This window comes from Odocoileus virginianus, chromosome X (genome assembly GCF_023699985.2).
Source record: "Odocoileus virginianus isolate 20LAN1187 ecotype Illinois chromosome X, Ovbor_1.2, whole genome shotgun sequence".
NCBI lineage: Eukaryota > Metazoa > Chordata > Mammalia > Artiodactyla > Cervidae > Odocoileus > Odocoileus virginianus.
Window position 1 is genome coordinate 17,062,617 of NC_069708.1, and position 20,604 is coordinate 17,083,220.

At 40.2% G+C, this 20,604-nt stretch overlaps 1 protein-coding gene across 15 annotated transcripts in view; it reads left to right on the forward strand.

Moving 5' to 3' along the window:
• Nucleotides 1-1,859: 1,859 nt before the first annotated feature.
• The window catches only part of KDM6A (lysine demethylase 6A), a 179,744-nt gene continuing 160,999 nt past the window's right edge, over nt 1,860-20,604 (forward strand). For 7 of the 15 annotated variants that reach the window (XM_070461816.1, XM_070461817.1, XM_020877341.2 and 4 more), the window contains exons 1-2: nt 1,861-2,409; nt 2,630-2,693. In XM_070461816.1, the coding sequence (XP_070317917.1) occupies nt 2,249-2,409; nt 2,630-2,693 (225 nt within the window). In that variant the 5' untranslated portion in view covers nt 1,861-2,248. Of the gene's footprint in view, nt 2,410-2,629; nt 2,694-20,604 lie in introns of all 15 variants that reach the window. The other 8 variants (XM_020877340.2, XM_020877342.2, XM_020877344.2 and 5 more) reach the window with 2 other exon arrangements.

Below are 20,604 nucleotides of genomic sequence, written 5' to 3' on the forward strand. Positions count from 1 at the left end.
GAGGTGGGCAGCCTCGTAATTCTTGGAAACAGCCTGAGTCAAGAACCACCAGCTCCCAGAAGATTGTCAAACACTGGCAGAATTTCTATCTCTGCTTGTGCAAGTCTAAGTGTGTGTGTGTGTGTGTGTGTGTGTGTGTGTGTGGTGGTGGTGGTGTGTGGAGGGAGATAGTGGTGTCAAAATCTCCCAGGCGTTGAAGGTCATCTGTTGTGAGAAAGTTTACAATGAATGTATTAATTTAGCTGTAGAAAATACTCAGCCTTTTATACTCACTCATTCAAGTAAAATGGAAGGAATACCATAAAGCGTGGAAGAGGTGTTTTAGAGAAGGTGATTAAACATGAAGCATAATCCATATAAAACTATAGTTTGTTAAGTCTAGTTACTAGTCTCAGGGAAACAATTTAAAACTGTGTTGGTGTGCAAAATCAGTTGGGATTTCCATAGCTTCTCACGGAATACTGCTAGGATTACTGAGTCAGCACTGAATTATCTTCCTTATATTTTGAGATCCAACTAAATATACCTTGCTTATGGGTTACGTTATTGAAAATATAGAGTCCATGTTTATGAAGGAAACCTTGTTTTCATCTGTCCATTAATTTTTTCCTATCCCTGAAGACTGGAGGTGTGCACTGTAACAGATCTGTTACATGAAACTTATCTTATTTAAGTCTATCTTTTGCAAAGAGTAACAGAGCGAAGGCATGTTTTCTTCTCCCAATTATACTATGGATTGAAAGGCAGACTAGTGACTTTTATTTGCATCTGAGACACTGTCAGAACAAGAAGGTGTCACTGTGGTCTAGGACATGCTGTGAGGGGGTAGAAAAGGGTTTTCTGGCCTGCAAGCTTCCCTGAGGATCTTAATTTTGTCTTCTCTCAGGGCTGTCCAGAAGCAGTCCCAACTCCACTCATGAAAACCCCACTGAGATCACAGCAATAGAAAGCAACATTCTGGAGATAATCGCTTAACAATTTTTCGTCACTGCTTTTCTTATAATACTATAATGAACTACTGATAAAACACCGGTAGCATCGAAAATTTGGCCCCCAAGTGCCGCCAACAGACCTTTGGCGGTGGGGAGCCGTGGTCAGCGAGCCAGAGCCCCGTGGGTGACTCTTCAATCCCTCTGGCCGGCGGTGAGGGGGCCTTTCCCCCTTCATTTGCTGCGGGAGCGAGAGGATGCGGGCCGGCAGCGCAGGCCTGGCCTAGGGCGGCGCCCGAGCCCCGGGGCACGGGGCCGGCAACGACTCTCCGAGCGCGCTCCTCGCGGAGGCCATTACTTCCAGCAGTGCAAAAAGTATGCTTTCTTCGGAGGGCGGAGGTCAGGGGCTTTGCGCCGCCTCCTGGCGACGTGACCTTTAACAGGCCCTCCAGGGCTCGGGACAGGCGGAGCACAGGATGCCGGAGCCGCGGTCGGGGACCACCCCCGAGCTCCTGGGCAGCAAAGGCCGTCCATGGCATCCTGGCTCACTGCTCACGCCCGCCGCGGGCGGTGACGGACCTCGCCCTTCCCCACCGTTCCCCTCCCCCTCCCGAGCCCGCAGCGGTTCCCGAGTTGACACGGTCCGGACCCTCCATTCTCTGCCCCAGTATATTTAACTGGCACAACCTAACCCGCTGCTCCCTCTCGGTGACAACCCTTCACCCGAACAGACGGACCCAGCAGCCAACCATCGGTCAGAATTGGCGGGCCTCCTGCTCCCTGTGGGTGGTGGCCTCAGTGGGCGGGGCTCGGGCAGCTAGCAAGTTGAGTGGAGCCACGGCTGACGTGAGTCAACAAAGGTCACGTGAAGCGAGCGGGGCACTTCGATTGGCTGCACCAGCCGGGCAGGGAGGGGGGGGGTCACGGCGGCGGCGTGGGGTTCGCTGTGTGACACAATTACAACAACTTTGTGCTGGTGCCGGGGAAGTTTGTTTCTCCAACGAATTCCCCCCACACCCCTCAACCCCGCACGCTCCAGCCGTTCCTGCCGCCCCCGCCCGTGGCTGCCCCTCGCCCGCCCCCGCGATGTGACCTAACAAGCCGAGCCGCCGCCGCTGCCGACCCAGGGGCTCCGCAGCCCCAACTGCCGCCGCCTTCACCGCCGCCGCGTTGGGATTTTTTGTCGCTGCCGCCCGCGGCGGAGGAGGAGGTGGCGATAAAGTTGGTGTGCGGGTCCCGCGCGGAGGTTGGGGGCGTCGTTGCGGGCCCCGGCCCGCGGGGGGGTGTCGGCGTCGGAGTTGTGAATTCGCTGCGTTTCCATGAAATCCAGCGGAGTGTCGCTCGCTACCGCCGCCGCTGCCGCCGCCGCTTTCGGTGATGAGGAAAAGAAAATGGCGGCGGGAAAAGCGAGCGGGGAGAGCGAGGAGGCGTCCCCGAGCCTGACAGCCGAGGAGAGGGAGGCGCTCGGCGGACTGGACAGGTATGGGTCACCGTCACCCACCCGCCCGGTCGGCTCCGGACGGTTGGCGCCTGTCTCCGGGGAGGCCCGAGCGCGGTTCGCCTCTGGCGGCGGCGGGGCGGGCACCTGGGCTTGGCGCTCTCGGTGCCGTATCCGCCGCCGCCGGGGCCTCGGGATCGGGCAGGGATGGGTCGGTGGGGTTGCCGGAGCGCTAAGGAGCCGCATGTGTCTCTCCCCACAGCCGCCTCTTCGGGTTCGTGAGGTTTCATGAAGATGGCGCCAGGACGAAGGCCCTATTGGGCAAGGTAAGGCAGCCGCGGGCTGGAGTGCGGACAAGGTCTCCCCGGCCGGCGCCCCGCTCGTCCCGGGCCCCGCGGCTCGGCCGGCTCTCATTGTGGCCGCGAACGAGGGCCGAGGGGCTTCCGGAAAACTATTTTCTGCTTTTGGTCTCCCCTTACTCCCGGATCCCTCGCTTGCTCCCTTGCGAAATCGCTCTCTCCTCTAGTAGCTGGAGGAACAGAGACGGCAGCGCTTTGGGGCCGAGCTTTACTGGGTCGACAAAACTGCCTGTTATTTTACGGCTTTTGGAGGGTCGACCGATGATCCCTTCGAGGTGCCTGTTTAGGGTCAAAGGCTCGTAAGTCTGTGCGGATTTCCCCACATTTCCGACTTACTTGGTTCCCGTGGTTTTTCTTCTTTTCCTCCAGGCAGGCTGTTCGGGAAATGTACTGTTAACCCAACGTTTGGGGGTTTCTTGTGTCCCAGCTCCCAGAAGGGGAAAGTTGCACGTAGTTTAGGGCGGTGAAGAGTTTGCATGGGGCTGTTGACAGGCATCTTAAGGGGTATGGTGTTTTACCTGAAGTTGGGTGACTTGTTTACTTTTTGAGTCTTTCTGCTATAGAAATCCTGCAGTTACTTGTGAATGTGTTTTCTCCTTGGAGCCTCTTTTCCTGTGTTTCTCACAGGGGAGGCCGAGGGGAATTCGGGGTGCAGTTTCTGTTTATTTGTGTGGAAAGTTGTTGGCACTGTCATTTAGTTAAGTAATGGCTGCTCCTATCGGCCCAAGATGGCGGGACAGGGTGGGAGGAGAAAGTGAAGGGGGGGGTTTGGGGGAGGGAGGAGAGGTAAACATGGAAATAAATAGTAGCGATGAATAGGCCTCTCCGTCGGAGTGTGTAGCTCGGTGGGTGATTAATAAAAATTATCCAAGATTATTTGCATCTAGAATTCTTGCACCTTTCTCAAGCATGGAAGCCGCATTCATAAGCCTGGTAAATGCTTATCAACCTGTAGCACATTTAGTTATCCATCCGTAAGCTATTGAACAAAGGCAGTGGAGTCTCGATCTGTCTGCATCAGTTTGTGTCTCTTGACCAGAATCTGATCGAAATGATATTTGAATGCTCGGTTCTTAATTGGGACCGTGAAACTTGGAGTGTGCCGCGATAGGTGTTGCATCCATTAAACATTTTCTTTTCTAGCTGTAATCACTAGCTTTGCATTTGATACCTAGCTTTATTGTTGCAATTGAGAAGGAAGTTTGAAATGACTAAAGCCTCGCATTTTATTCTTAAGTTGATTAAAAAAAAAATAATTATCCCGAATTTTTGTCTGCAGTTGGGGAGTCACTAATTCTTTTTATCTGTAATTACACTTCTGTTTTTGTTTCAAAGTGTGAGGGGTTTCGAACACAATAATGACCCAAAAGCTAAAGTGAAATAATCCTTTTCAGTAAACTCAGTCCCTTTGATCCATAGAGAAAAGTTGAATTAAACTTTGACTATGTAGGTATTAATTGGCTTCATTAAAACTATCGCCGGAAAAATGAATAGCGACTAGCTCTGATATGATTTAAGCGTAAATGATTTAAACCTTGAAAATTTTTTTCAACCTGTGTATTTAAAACATTTTACTTAAAAATACTTAACTACTGTCAAAGTTGTCATTCCAAAAGATTAAGCAAAATATTTAAATTTAAGAAGCGTTGTATTTTGGAGTGATTATCTCCGGTCTAGTAGGGGGTTGGTAAAATGGTCCGCAAAGATAATACATTTGAAATAGTTTGGCCAAATCTGTTGTTTTGGTTAGATAATGAAGAAATAAGTGGAATCTGATGTTATACGTGTAAAATGTGTAAAATGCTAGTTGATTTTTTGTCTCAGAATGCTTGTATTTAGATGGATTCACAGTGAGTGGATCGTGTTTAACATTGTATTTCAGATTGTAATATTGAACTCTGTAGTTATTATGCACTACAGACTTTAAATTGTAAAACAACATTTTCAAGTATTTGTGAAAATGTGCTTTACTTTCTTGATGTTTGACTGCAGTAACATAAATGAGAAACCTGTGAAGGTTTATTGTATTTTGTGGCAGAATGAAGGCTTCATAAAATACTGGGTAATTTGATAAACTACTAAGTATTTTGTTGAGCTAAAGGAAAAAAAAAATCGTCGTTACTTTAGACCCCATGCCTGTGAGGTCCTATTTAGGTCAAGACTCATTAGCCTTAACATTAAAATAAAACATTCTAGAGTATGTGCTTGCAACCGCATGCAGTTCTTGGTTGCATCTTTGTGAGCTTGAACGTAACAGTGAAATGTGTAATGTAAAGCTTGATATTATATGATCTCACCATGAGTTTGAATTGGATTCTGAATAGAATGAATGAGCTGGAATCTTGCTGTAGGAAGTATTGAATTATTTAGTTTCATCCATCTTTTGAACAGCCCTGGTAAACAGTGTGTTTTTTTGTGAAATGTTGAGCAGTGTTGGTTTCAGAATTCTTATTTCCTGAAAGTCTTGAAAATGAGAGCTGGCTTTTCTTTGTTGGGGTAGGTTCAGGCTACTTACCTAAGGGCAGATACTGGAATTAAATAAATCACAGGACTATCTTTTTAGCTATGATTTTTGTCATTACCCCATCTGGCTGTCCACCCAACAAATTTAGTTGGCGCCTTGTATAACTTTTCTTTCTGACAGAAACTTAGCTCTTACTACTTGCTTTTAACATTTATTCATATATATTATTGAATATTCTTTCAAGTTTTTAAATTGGGTTTTAAAAAAGGTTAACTCCTGACCTAAAAGATTTAGAAAGTTTAAAACATTTACTAATAAGTATCTCTTCCTTTCCCCAGAACTTATAGGTTCCTTTTCTAGTTGGGAGCTTACTTTGTCCAAACTGCTGATTTCTTTTAGTAGCTGAATGCATTTGTTAGGCTAATTTATATTGGAGTCATTGAAATAATTTCTGTTTGAATGATTTCCATTTGATATATACAATGCTTGGTGGTATATTATTTTGTTAGTAGTACCTTTAACATATCTTTAAAATATTGTTAACAGCAAGTGGTTGCTTAATCAGAGTTCTTGAAATACAGCATGATCTTGACCAATTTTTTCTTTATAAACTAATGCTGACCATCTTTTGATAACATAATTCAAGAGTCATTTTTTTAATTACAGTGGAGTTACTGAAAAGTAATTAAGAAGTGAAACATTTTAACAGAAATTAACTATGGTGACTTAGCACATTTTAAAAAATCTTTTCAGTTATTCTTATTTTCAGTTAATAAGGATTTCCGTTAAAATATATATTAATATATAGCATGAATATATTGATAGTAATACTACGCTTGTATTTATAGTAATTATATAATGCTAAAGGGTTGAAATCTTTTGTCAGGAAACTATTGCTAAAATACATAGTTGTTCACTTTGAAGTACCTTTATATCATTTTTAAGTTTGTGTTAAATACTCTTCTTGGAATTGTTTTTGGTAATTCTTTTAATCAGTAGATTATGTAGAATACCTGGAAGTAATCTCTCCCTCATTGCAAGCAGATTCTTTGCCGTCTTAGCCACCAGGGAGGCCCATTGATCATTTACTATCTTAAAATGTATGTACTTTAAAAAAAAAATATGTACTTCTTTTCCTAGGAGATAATTAGCATGAAAATAGTTGGAATTTAAAATTCCGGGGGCAGTGGAAGTAGTTTAAGATCATTAAAGCATATGTTTTCCTAAATTTGGTTTGCTTGCATGTTAGTGACTTAACTACTACTGTGGTAGTGCTCAGTTGTGTCTGACTCTTTGCGACCCTGTGAGCTGTAGCCCACCAGGCTCTTCTGCCTATGGGATTTCCCAGGCAAGAATGCTGGAGTGGGGTGCCATTTCCTACTCCTGGGGATCTTCCCAACCCAGGGATTGAACTCGTGTTTCTAATGTCTCCTGCATTGGCGGGCAGATTCTTTACCTCTAGCGCCACCTGGGAAGCCCAGTGTATATGGTAAGGAAAAATTATTAGGTCAGTTGTAGAAGGTGACTTTTTAATACTATAATATTTGGATGTTGATACTTAAAATTATATTCTATGTGTGTGTTTTGTTTGCTGGCACTTTTAAAGGAGCATATTCACTTCCAGCTCTAAAAGAGATTAGTGTTTGGGTTACAAAAGTAATCGCAGAATAATGTCATACTTTTCTGTTTCAAAATTAGGTTTTTAATTTGATCCATCTTAAAAAGTATTTTCAAGTTTGGAAAGTTGTCTTGTAAATTATAGTCATTATTATTTACCTGGACAAAGTCTCAGGCAATTGCTATACATTTCCTAAGATTTTGATACATTTATGTTAATAAAGCTATAGTAAAAATTATAGAAAGTGCTTGCTTATCTGGCCACACATTAGAATTGCAGGAGAATATAAACATGCACTTTTTAAGTTCTGAATACTTTCCCCTCACCGGATAGCTCTTTTTGTAGAATCAATTACAAATTGAAATGACATGGGAACAATTAACTGCCACCTCTGTACACTTCAGGTTGTTAAAAACTGTGTGAGAGATGAGTTTTTGTGATGTAGGTGGTAAAGTGGAAAGGTGGGCCATGCACTTTGAACCAAAATGAAGGTTCAGTGCTTGGCTAGCTACAGAGTAAAAACATCTTTTTCTGACTTGATTATGTAACATTTAGTTTTTATTTATGTAATAATAGTACTATTTTGATAATGAATTAAAACACTGTGAATTAATATTTTTGAAATGTATCCAGAGAACTGATTTATGTTACAAAAACACCACTAGATTGTCAAAGAATTGAAATGGTGGTTATTTAAGGCCCACATGTCTTTATTTGTAAACTAGTTAATTAATGAAGTTTATTTAATGAATACATGATCGACAGTCTTATGTACTCATATCAAAGCCTCACGTACAATTCTATCAGTTTTCTCTACTGGTTTGTAATTTGTCAACGGTAAATTAAAGCAACAAATATTTGAGTACACTGAATACAAGTCGTCTGTGCAGGGCATATGGAGATAATGAAGATATCCCTTGTTTGCATTGAAAACTTACAGCTCCCTTAAAGGGTGAGATAAGTATGAGGATGACTATCACAAAAATATCAGTGGTGGAAGGAAAGGGAAGTATCCTGAAGGTTTACGATACAGGTCAATTTAACAATTTACAAGTTAGAATTTTTTATTTTTTTGGCCATCCATGAAAACATTGATTAGCAAGCATGCACAAAAGCAGTCACAGGAACCTGTCTGTGAAGCTTAACAGAGTACCAGTTTTTTGTGCTTGTAGGTAGTCTATCAAGGACCTTGCTGGAAAGGTGCTTAGGTGGCACGTGTTACCTGCAGTAGACATTAGCCCCAGAATCACCCGATCAGTGGTGGAACACAGGGCTGGATGGGACTCTTAGGCTGAGTGTGCACTGTGGACAGTATTGGGATCCTGGATTTGCTGATTCTTAGACCCTATTTATGCAAAAGTGGAGATGCCTTTGCAGTGTTTCGAGCCAAGCCACATTAACTTGAATATCATTCATTGCACTAATGAAAATTTACTTCTGACATTCCTTATGCTTCCTAATACTTTCTCCTGACTAAAGTAAAGTCAGGAGAAGCATTGGCTTTATAGGGTGCTGTCCTGGCTCCTGTCTTCCTCAGGTCTCTTCTTTGTAGATTTAACTATTCTGGAATGTGTATTCCTGATTTGAGAATTTCAAAAGTTAAAAGAGCCCCTGGATTTTAGATTATTAGAGTTAACTTGAAAAATTATCTAATAGTTGCTAGGTTAAAATTAGTGAAAGCGCATGAGACTTAATATATCCTGATACATTTCATTTTTTTCTTGAAACATTTAATGAGAATTTATATTATGTAACATTCTGTATCAGATATTTAAAACTCAGTTATTTCATTAGTATTTTACACTACATGAGTTAAATGGGGAAGGGGTGTTCACATTTGTGAGATAATTGCACAGTGGTTTCTGGGCTAGCTTGATTTACAGACACCCCTTTCCATTTATCTGGTCATTTGTTTCAATAAATTATGTACTTTGAACACCAGACCCCAGTAGAGAAAGACAAACCAGGCTCTTAGCTCCTCGTACCTGTGAACTCTTGTAATCTGCACCTTCTTTCCCTAGATAGGTAGTGCTGGAGATGGGCAGGACATTGATGGCTCCTACAAAGGCACTCCTTGCTTTCTGGGATCCCCATTTTCAGTTCACTCTTGGGGCAGTTGTAAATTAAGTTTCAAAGTTCTACCCTCCACTGGGCCTTAGTAGAATGTCTCCTATTAATAGGATTGGGCTTGTTTCTTGATTGTGTTTATTGGAGATGGTATTTCTTGACTTCTTTATTAGCAAGGCATCTTTTAGTTTTGTTTAGGAACGCATGGATTAAAATCAGATTTTTGCTTTTAGCAGACGTTCAAACAGTCATCTGCTGTGTTTTCTGTCACTCTTTTCTCATCTTGTAGTGATGCTTACCTTTGTTATGAGTTCCTAACTTGAGATCCTTGAATGTGAACGTTCATGGGTCAACCTAAGGAATTTTCTGACCAAGTTTTGGTAAGATATTCAAGAAGTAGTTAAATAATAATCATGTTTGTAGTACAAAACAGCCCTAGGGTGAGGAGGAGGGGAGATTTTAAACTAGATTTCTCTGCTGTTGTGAGTTTGTTTTTTAACCTTAGACACACATTACCTTAAAAATAAGTAAGCATGCTGATAATGAGTATACCAGAACTATATTTTGACTGATTAAAGATGGGTTTTATACTAGTGTGTGTATAGTTAGAGATACCTGTGAAGTCCTTTTTGTCAAGTTGGGATACTTCTCATCTTCATGGTCCTTCAGTCAGGATAGGGGTAAATGAAGTAGAAATGTGTATACTGTTTGGTCCTATTTCTTTCTTTCCTCACCCTCACCCTGGTCATGTTTCTTTGCATTTATTTACATGGCTGTGCTCCTTCATTTTGATCTTTAACATCCATTTCTTTGATGACTTTATTTTTGGGTCTAATTTGGCCCAAGATGACATTTGGAACCTAATTAAAAACTATAACCTGGAAGGGTGGGAGTAGTTCCTTATTTAGAGAATTTTAGGTTTCTCAGCCAAATTATGGGCTATTTGCCACTTCTGTAAGCTTTCATTTATTTTTTCTCACTCATTTCTTTCTTTTATTTTATCTTTACTTCTCTACATTTCTAAAACAATCATCATGCTGTTGTGAATGTGTCCTTGTATTTTTGTGGTTTTGTCTGTGTGGTAGTATTTTGTCTGTTATAATAAATAAAATATACTACTTCTAAGTTTATTCTCATGAAGAAGGTTGGGCTTTGTTGTAGTTAAGCGTATTATACTGGCTTCCCTGGTGGCTCAGACGGTAAAGAATCCGCCTGCCATGCGGGAGACCTGGGTTCAATCCCTGGGTTGGGAAGATCCCCTGGATGAGGGCATGGCAACCCACTTCAATATTCTTGCTGGAGAATCCCCATGGCAAGTGTATTATATAAGATCATCTTTTATTTTAATTTAGAACAATGGAAGGAACCATTAGATAAAGGAATCTAAGATAAATTTATCTAAGGAATCCTTAGATAAAGATAAAGGATTGTTTTCCAACTAGATCTATTATGTTATGTTCACTAGATCTTTTTCTAAAAAAAAAGAAAGAAAACAGTGTATTAGAGAAAAGTTTCAGTATTTTGAAAAGCAAAGAAAATCAACCAATCATTACCTACCTTCAACAATTTTCAGCTCATGACCTGTCTTGTTTCATCTGTATTTTACCCTGTGCTGCCATTATTGTGAAGGAAATCTCTTAATCCATAGATACCTCAGCTTGTCTCTGAAACATAGGGCTTCCCTCATAGTTTAGTCAAAGAATCTGCCTGCAATGCAGGAGACCTGGCTTGGATTCCTGGGTAGGGAAGATAACCTGGTGAAGGAAATGGCAACCTGCCCCAGTGTTTTTGCCTGGAAAATTCCATGGCCAGAAGAGCCTGGCAGGCCACAGTCCATGGGGTTGCAAGAGTCGGACACGACTAAACGAGGACAACAACTGAAACATAGCCACAATGCTTTTATTACACATAAAAATGCCTTGTTTAGTTTTTCATTTTTGGTTGTGCTGAGTCTTCGTTGCTGCATGCGGGCTTTTTCTAGTTGTGGTGAGCAGAGGCTACTCTTTGTTGTGGGACCTGGGCTTAAAATAACTTCTTAACATCAAATATGATTGAGTGTTAATTTTTTTGCCTTATGGAAGTTAAGAATTAGTTGCTTGGGAAATAAGTAGCGAACAGATATTTAGCTGAATATATGTGAGTTTGTATTATAATATTGTGATAGAATTCTGTAATATTAATAGATACAATACATGATAAGAGATTTTTTTTCTAAGAACTTTGTGAATCTTAGTTATTTGAGTCTGTTTGGATAGTTTATTATTATTTAGGGACAATTTATTTTTAAGATAAAATAGTTAAGCATTTTAGGTTTTGGAATTTCAGGTGTCAGAATGAGAACTAGAAAAGCTTTTACTTTGCTTGATTGGTCTGTGAAATGTTTGCTAAACTGCTGTGAGTGACTCTTCCAAGTCCTGGGGCAACAAGGGCCTCTGCCCCTGCAGTCTGTGGAGAGAGATGGACAGAGTGACTATATGATATTGTAAGTGCTGTAATCAAGGTGTATATGTAGAGTTCTTTGAACTCTCAAATGATGGAGCAATTAAAACATTTAAAACTTTGATTGTAGGTAGTTTAAACTATCCCTACAAATTCCCAACGTTTTGGAGTAGTTAGTTTAGGATGGAGAAGTGGGTAAGAGAAACTGCACAAAGATGTAACATTTTGGTCTTGGTTATCAAACATGAATAGAATTTGAGCAAGAGGAATAAGAGGGCAGAGAGTTAGAGGTATAAAGTTGGATGGTGTTTGAGGAATTGTGAATAATTTAGTGTGGACCCAGAGAGATTGAGGTTGTCCTAGTGGAATAGGGAGGAGGTAATTGAGCATGTGGCCCGCTTCACTGTAGACCATAGGAAGTTTTGGGGAGTCACTGAACTCAACTCTCTAATCAGGGAAAGTGACATGACCAGAATATTATTGACTCCAGTGAGAGGGATGAAGTGGAGAGGAAAGAGATCCAGTTGTTAAATATTGATGGATAGATAAGATTACATGAATTTTAGAATAGAATTCTGCAGCTGCTTATTAGATGTATGATCTTTGGGCAAATTATTTCATCTTTCAGAGGCTCAATTTTCTTATCCGTAAAATGGAAGTGGTAATAGGTTTCTGTCAGGCTATTGCATTTTGTGTTAGGGAAAAAAGATATGTAAAGTGCGTGGCAGTAGGCCTGATGTGGAAGGTGTTCAGTACAAGATATACGTTACCACCTTGGAAAAGACAATTTTTAAAGTGAGTCTATAGTTTAGGAATGGGGTGGGGGAAGACAGAGGCAGATTTGAGATCTCTTGAAAACGCTCTTCCTTGACTTTCCTAACATCTGACTACTTTGGCCTTCTGTGTCTCAGTCTCCTTTGCAAGGAAATTCTGTTCTAGGTCTTTACTCTGCTCCCAACTTGCATGTATGCTTGACTGAACTTGATTACTTTACCTGGTATCTTGAGGACATCTTAAACTGAACATATGTAAGCTGAATTTATCTTTGGTGTTGATGTTCCCTGTCTTAATAAGTGTCACTTATCATTACCCTTGACAGAAATCTTAGAGCTGTTTTTAACTCCCATTTTTCTTAGCAAGTCCTGATAGTCACCAAATCTTGACATTTCTGCATCTTAAATTTCAAATCTGTTTGTTTTTCTACATCCTCGATGCCACCATTGTAATTGCAGCCATGATCTGATCTTTGACTTTTGAAATACTTGCATGCAGATTTTTTTGAGTAGGTATACTTGGAATAGTGCAAAATTGTAAAGTTACATAGAGGAAGTTGCAGTAAAAAGAGAATCTCTCTCCCACACAATCTCTGGGTTATATATTTCTTATTCTCAGGCAGCCACTGATAAAACCTTTGTTGGGTAACTTCATATTTCAACACATGCAAGTATATTCTATTATATATCTTTTTCCCACGCAAATGTTGCTGCTGCTGCTAAGTCGCTTCAGTCATGTCCGACTCTGCGTGACCCCATAGACGGCAGCCCACCAGGCTCCCCTGTCCCTGGGATTCTCCAGGCAAATGAGACCATACTATATTCAAGTTGTTAAAATGCTTTGTTAATTTTGCTGCTTGCCATGTGAAAATATTACTTGTTTTTATATTGAATTGTCTTGAACGCGAGAGTTCTCTCATTTAAATAGATGTTGGTGAGGAGGTTGGTTTGGTTGATTAAGTTACTTTGAAGTCCTGTTACTACTTTTATATATGGTATAAAAGGTAGAAATTCTTCAACATGCAAAAGTTTTAATTGAAAGTATGTTCGCATGTGTTTTCCTACGATAGCAGTTGCTTAATTTTATATGCTGTGAACTCAGTTGAAGTAATTGGCAAAATTTGCCTTCATATTTTGATTTTATTGGTACAACTGATTATGAGGCTCCGTGAATACTGATTTAATTTACTCCCTGAATGTTTAAAGAAGTAGCCATAGTTTATACCACTTAATATCTTATATTTGCAGGCGTCATACACCTTCTTGACTTACTCTTGATTTTTATTATAGGAAAGAAAAATAGGTAAACTTGTATTTTTGATTAGTCATAAATAGTACAGGGCTTAGTGTGTTGTTATGGGCTTCCCTGGTGGCTCAGATGGTAAAGAATCTGCCTGCAATGCAGGAGATACAGGTTCCATCCCTGGGTCAGGAAGATCTGGAGAAGGGAATGGCAACCCACTCCAGTATTCTTTCTTAGGAAAATCCCATGGACAGAAGAGCCTGACTGTCCATGGGGTTGCATAGAGTCGGACATGACTGGGCAACTAACACTACTAGTGTGTTATTGTTATGTAGTCACTCAGTCATGTTGAACTCTCGGTGACCCCACAGACTATAGCCCACTAGGCTCCTCTGTCAATGGAATTCTCCAGGCAAGATTACTGGAGTGGGTTGCCATTCCCTTCTCCAGGGTATCATCCTGGCCCAGGGATCAAACCCAGGCCTCCTGCATTTCAGGCAGATTCTTTACTGCCTGAGCCACCAGGGAAGCTCTCTGGTGTGTTACTAACTTGTAGCAGAATACCTTTGTTTTCATTATGTCTTGACTGGTGGTGGAGTTGGACTCCAGTGGGACTTTAGTTTTTTGAGGTTATTAGCCATTTGAGGGCCAGTGTAGCTGTAGACATTTTGTATATGATTTTTGAGAGTGTATGGTTTCCTTTGAAGCCTGACTGTGGGCTGCATTATTTTCAGCTATTTAGTTTTCTCTTTTCTTGGGTAGAAGTGTTAACAATAGGAGTGTGCTGAGAAGATAGAAAAACTTTAATACCACTGGATTGGTTAGGCTTAGATGCCATGGTTTATACCACACAGTTCTGTGGTGTTCCATGATCACTGCCCATATTCTGTCAAATTCTCCTCTACTGATTATAAGGGTGCTAGGGGAAGAGAATGTGAACTGATCCCTAGAGAACTTACTGCTCTAACTGGAAAAATAGTAAGCACATGCTCCCTTAACATAGTTAATAGGCCTTAGAATTGTTTCTCAGCCTGGATGTTCAAAATACTGGCTTGATTGGGAGGCTGTGTGATACACTGGAAAGAACAGGTGGATCAGAAAATTGAAGACCAGTGTTTTGAGTCTGCTGCCTACTTTGTCAACTTGTTTAATTTTTATGGTCCCCAGATTCACCGTCTGTTAAGATGAAGGGCTGTGGATTAAGAATTTCCAAAGTGACTATCTAGCATCAGAATTCTAGGAGGTGGTTCATTTGAATTTTTAGGATTGACTCAATTCTTGGAGATTTTGATCCAAAAGGAGGGCACAATGGATTGTAGTTTTCTTTGATTTCAGCCTCAAGCTTTCAAGACCAGAAATGAACGCAGTTACATAATGTAACTGAGAATTGTATGTTTTGGTTAGTCTAATATGATAAATTATTCAGTTAGTCTTTGATTTGAAAGTTAACCTTATTTATTAATGGTGTTTTGACTTCTCCAAACTACTACTTTTTTATAGTTGGAATTATTTCTTAGGTCAGATCTGATGTTTCTAATTCTAGAACATGGGTATAATTGCTATGTGTTTACCTGTTTATTGGGAACTCATGACAGGGCTAAATGAATTGTCAGACATGAATTGATAAGAAATGTCACATTAAATATGTACTATTAGGTACAGACATTTGGGTGTTACAGATAGTAAAGCCCCCCAGTTTCCCTAAAAGTAGCAAAACTTGGCACTAATTGAGGTACTTTCCAATATATTGAATGTGAACTTTTATTGTTGAGTTTTGCTCTGTGTGTGTATATGTATGAGTATACTGTGATTATATGTTTACTCTAAGCTTGTTAGTCAAAAAGATAGGTCTGGAGTTTGTACCTTAGATTCAGAGTATAACTCTTAAGGAGAAACTTTTTCTGTAACACTTTTTCAAAGTGTTTATCCATAAATGGATAGATAAATGGGTCTTCTGTCATTGAAGATATTCAAGTTTGCTCATTGACACTACTTGGCCAGGATGTTGTAGACAGCATTCAGACATCAAAGGGTAATATTTACTGTTATCCATAAAGATGATTCAACCCTTGGTCAGGATTTTGTGAAAAGAGGTAGCTGGATCCTGAACATTTGTTTTGTTGGATTTGGTTGTCCTTACAGAAGTGGACAATACCATGACTGATTCATAATCAAGTGAATATATTTCTGTAAATGGCAATTTTTTTCTATTTGCTTTTTAAAAATTGACTGTTTATTTAGAAATAATTGTAGATTCACATGCACTTGTCAGTAATAAGAAATCTAGTACAATGTCATGACCAGGATATTGACATTGAGATAAGTCAAGATACAGACCTGTTTATCACAAGTATCCATCATGTTGTCCTTTAGAGCCATATTCACCCACCCCACCCCCCACCCCCCGTTTCTAACCCCTGGCAAGCACTGATCTATTCTGTTTCTATAATTTTGTCATTGAAAAAAAGTTATATAGGTGGGATCAGCATATGTATCCTTATGTATAGTTTGTTCCTCTGTGTTATTGATGTACCATGCTTTCCTTAACCATTTACTTGTTGAAGGATACTTTCAGTTATTTTTAGTCTGTGTCTATTGTAAATAAAGCTGCTATGAACATTTTTGTACAGGTGTTTTTGTGAGCCTAGTTTTTCTGGGATAAATGTCCAAGAGTGCAGTTGCTGCTGGTTGCTTGTTTAGTCTTCTAAAAAAACTGCCAGATTGTTTTCCAGAGTAGCTCTACCATTTTACATTCCCATCAGCAGTTCCCACCAGTGTTCTAGCTTTGTTGCACCCTTCCCAGCATTTGGTGTTATTACTATTTTTTTTATTTTCCATATTCTGATAGCTGTGTAGTAATAGCTCATTGTGGTTTTAATTTGCATTTCTCCAAAGGCTAGTGATGTTGAATGTCTTTCATGTCCTTATTTTCCTCCTGTATTCAGAAGGAAATATTCACCTCTGTGGTGACATGTCTGTTCATGTCTTTTAGATTATTGATTTGAGACCTTTCTTTTTCTCTGATGTACAAATTTAGTGCTATACATTTTCATTTTGGCACTGCTTTAGTTGTGTCCCACATATTCTCGTGTTTTCATTCAGTTCTATGGGTTTTTAAATTTCCTCTTCAGTCCTTGGGATATTTAGTATTTAGTAGTGTGTTACTCAGATTCTGAGTATTTGGAGATTTTCCTGTTTTCACTGTCACTGATTTTTAGTTTTACTGTCACTGACTTTTAGCTTGATTCTATTATGATTAGGAAATTTACTGTGTATAATTTTTATTCTCTTAGTTGACATGTGTTTTATGACCCAGGATGTGGTCTATCTTGATGACCGTTCCATGGGTGCTTGAAATGAATGTGTATTCTGTTGGATGGAGTGTTACTTTACATACATGTTCGATCTTTTTGGTTGATTTTATTGTCCAGTTCTTCTATATGCTTACTAATTTTCTGTCTAGTAGTTCAACCAATTAATGAGAGTGTGGTATTTCTAGATTTCCAATTGTAATTGTGGATTTGAATGTTTTTCCTTTTATTAGATTTTACTTCTTGTACTTTGAGGCTCTGTCATTTGATGTGTACATATTTAAGTTTACCATATCTTCCTTTTATCATTATGTAGTATCTCTTTTGCTCTTGCTAAAATTGCTAGTAATTTTATTTGCTCTTGTCTACTTTATTGATAATATTATTGCCACTCTTTTTTTTAACAAATCAATATTTACATGCTATGTCTTTTTCCATACTCCAACTTTACCTGTTGTATTTAAGGTGAATTTTTTTGGGGGGGGAAATACAACATATTGTTAGATTATTTTATTTTTTTGTTGTTGTTGTTGGTTTTCGTGTGTGTTAGATCATTTTAAAAAAAACCTACTCTTCCTGTCTCTTTTAATTGGTATAGACTGTTTACACTTAAGGTAATTGTTGATATATTAAAACTTAAGTCTGCTATTACTATGGCTTGTTCCTCTTTCTGGTTTCTTTCATTCTTGCTTCTCTCCTCCTTGTGGGTTATCTGGAGATATATTTTTTGATTCCATCTTGATTTGTAGTGTTTTTAAGTGTATCTCTTTGTATAGACTTCTTAGTGGTGGTTCTCGGTATTGGAATATTCATATGTAATTTATCACTATCTTCTGTTGTGGATGTTTTACTACTTCCAGTGAAGTGCAGAGCTTGACTTCCATTTAGGTCCTTTTGTCTGCCCTCTTATGAAATGTAATTTTCTTAAGTGTTTTCTCTTAGTAACATTGAACATCACACCAGATGGTGTGATAAATTTTGCTTCAACCAGCAAATATGATTTATGAAACTCATGCATTGTATAATATTCTTATTATACTTACTCATGATCTTATATATTCCAATGTTCTTTTTTCCTTTCTGAAGTCCCAGCCTTCTGCTTTCATTTCCTTTCTATTTAGAGAACTTTTAAAGTCATTTTTTCAGGATAACTTTATTTCCCTTTATTCCTAAAGGATATTTTTGCCATATATAGAATTCACAATGTACCGTTCTTTTTCTTTTAGCTGTGAAAAACGTGCTATTTTCTTCTGTTCTCTGTGGTTCCAAATCAGAAATTTGCTGTCATTAGAATCTGTGTTCCCCTGTAAGTAATTTATTGTTTTTTTTTTCTGGCTGCTTTCAAGAATTTTTCTTTGCCTTTAGTTTTCAGAAATTAAGTTACCATCTATCTTGGTGTGGATGTCTTTAGTTTTATTTATCTTGGTGTGAGTTTCTTTCATTGAGTTAATGTGTTTCACCACAGCTTGGAAGTTTTTAGACATTATATTTTAGAATACTTTAAAAATCCCACCTTCTCGTCTTCTGGGACTCTGACAAGAGTCCTAGCGCTTCTGTTTTTGGGTCCCTGAAACTCTGTCCTCCACCCCCCGCCCCCCAGTCCATTTTCTCTTCTGCTGCTAAGTCACTTCAGTCGTGTCCGACTCCATAGACGGCAGCCCACCAGGCTCCCCTGTCCCTGGGATTCTCCAGGCAAGAACACTGGAGTGGGTTGCCATTTCCTTCTCCAATGAAGGAAAGTGAAAAGTGAAAGTGAAGTCGCTCAGTCCTGTCTGACTCCTAGCAACCCCATGGACTGCAGCCCACCAGGCTCCTCCATCCATGGGATTTTCGAGGCAAGAATACTGGAGTGGGTGCCATTGCCTTCTCCATTTTCTCTTTTAGGTTGGCTAAATTCTGTTGATCTGTTTGCTGTCTCTGTTGTCTGACACTTCCATTCTACTGTTTAGCCTGTCCAGAGAATTTTTATTTTGAGTATTATATTTTTTAGTTTTGTAATTTCCATTTGGTTCTTTTAAAACAATTTTCCTGAGACTTAGCATTTTCTAATTTGTTTCAAGAGCAGTTAAAATTGCTTGTTGAAGCATTTATGTTGACTAAAACCTTTGTCAGACTATGATGCAAGGCAGGACTGGATCCACCAGAGTTGACTCCAGCTCCGAGGAGGTGAAGATCTATTGGGCAAATTTGGTTGTATCTACTCAAACCACCCATAAACTCACCATTCCAAATAACTTAATTTTCCTGCATAGTCGGGCACCAAGGTGCCAACATTAGTGAGATCCACCACATCAAAATTGCCAACCCAATGGAAGGCTCTTCTAGTAGGCTGGTTGCTATCACTGGTTCTGTTGCCAGTATTAGTCTGGCCCAATATCTAGTCAGTGCCAGGCTTTCTTCTGAGAACGGCATGGGGTGCAGCTGGAACAGTGTAGGTTTACTTGTAACTCTTTCTGCTGTTTTCCCATGATCCAGCTGTGTAATTTCTGGTCAGTGATTCCAAGTTTTAGATAAGTAAGTGTTCAATTTCTGCACAACTTTATCATCCGCTACTAATTTAAAAGTTATATTCTCTGTTCAGCTGTTAATGCTGGAATCCATATTTAGTTTTATAAGCTTTTCCCTATTTTTAGTTTTGTTTGGGGGTTTTGGCTTCGGAATTTTATCCCTGTTTGTCGATAAGAAATTTAAGAGTGGAATGTTAATAAACTTCAGTGTAGTTCTGTTAATGTCAAGAATTTAAAAATTAAAAAATGGATTGGTTAAACAAGATCTTTGTTAGATAGTTTATCAAAAACTTGGTTCATCTCAGTGTTGAATCTGTTGATTTCTCTCATTCACTTTATAGTTTTCTGGCTTTTGTTATGGTGAGTGATTTGCAGCTGTATCCTGGACATATTTGAAGTCACTTTATGAGAATTCTAGATTGTATTCTATTTTTATAATAGGTAAAAATCCTTGTTGAGCTGTAATGCCAGGACTGAGTGGCTGTGTAGATTCAGCTTCTGACTGGGCCCTACTGACAACCACCCTGGGAAAAGTAAAGCAATGAATCATATTGTCTTGGCATAGACTGATGGGATGCAAGTTCAACAACTGCCTTCACTGATAATCTTCCTGACAAAAGTTGGGCACCAGTTTACACCACTTTGTTGCCTCTGAGTAGGGGCATATAAGAACAGCTTCCTGATGAGTCATGCTTCTCAGCAAGAGAGAAGTAATGGAGGGCTAACTCACAGCACTCTGATGCTGCAGGATGAAGCATAAGCTCCCCACTTGGTACCACTTCCCCTGAGTTGATGCCAAGTGGTGGATGGTGGGAGCTCATTTCCCTCTGGGCACTTCTGGCACCCAGAGAATGGGTGAAGTGGATTGTTGGCTGAGTCATCTCATTTGGCTTCTTCATTCAGTCTCACTGCTGGTTGGGTGTGGAGGTTCACCTTTCCACTAGTCCCTGCTGACACCAGGGATGGGGAGAAAGTGGACTGCTGATTGGCTCCAACTCACAGCACTTTGTTCAGTCTCGTTGATGCCAGATGGAGTGCTGGTTCAGCTCTTATCTGGTTCTTGCTGATACCAGGTGTGTGTATGTGTTCCAGTGTAGTGATGACTAATCCTGCTTCACACAGCTTTGTTAAGTCTCCTTGCTTTTGGGTGGTGGTGTCGGCGGCCCAGCTTGCCGTTGACCCCACTGACACTACCTTAAATGGGTGACTCTGAGCAGCATTGGACGTGGAAAAACATAAGCTCTCTTTCAGTTTTGCCATAACCCAGCATAGGAGTCTTGGAGCCACCCCTCTGGTTCTGCAGGGCCTGAAAGATCTGCTGCTTTTTTCCTCATCCATACCATCCTGGCAGGGGAACTGGAGCACCCCTTTGGGAGGGATAGAAAATCAACTGCCTATTCTGTTCTGCCAACACTGTCCTAGTAGGGGACTTGGATTGACACCACCTGCTCCCCAG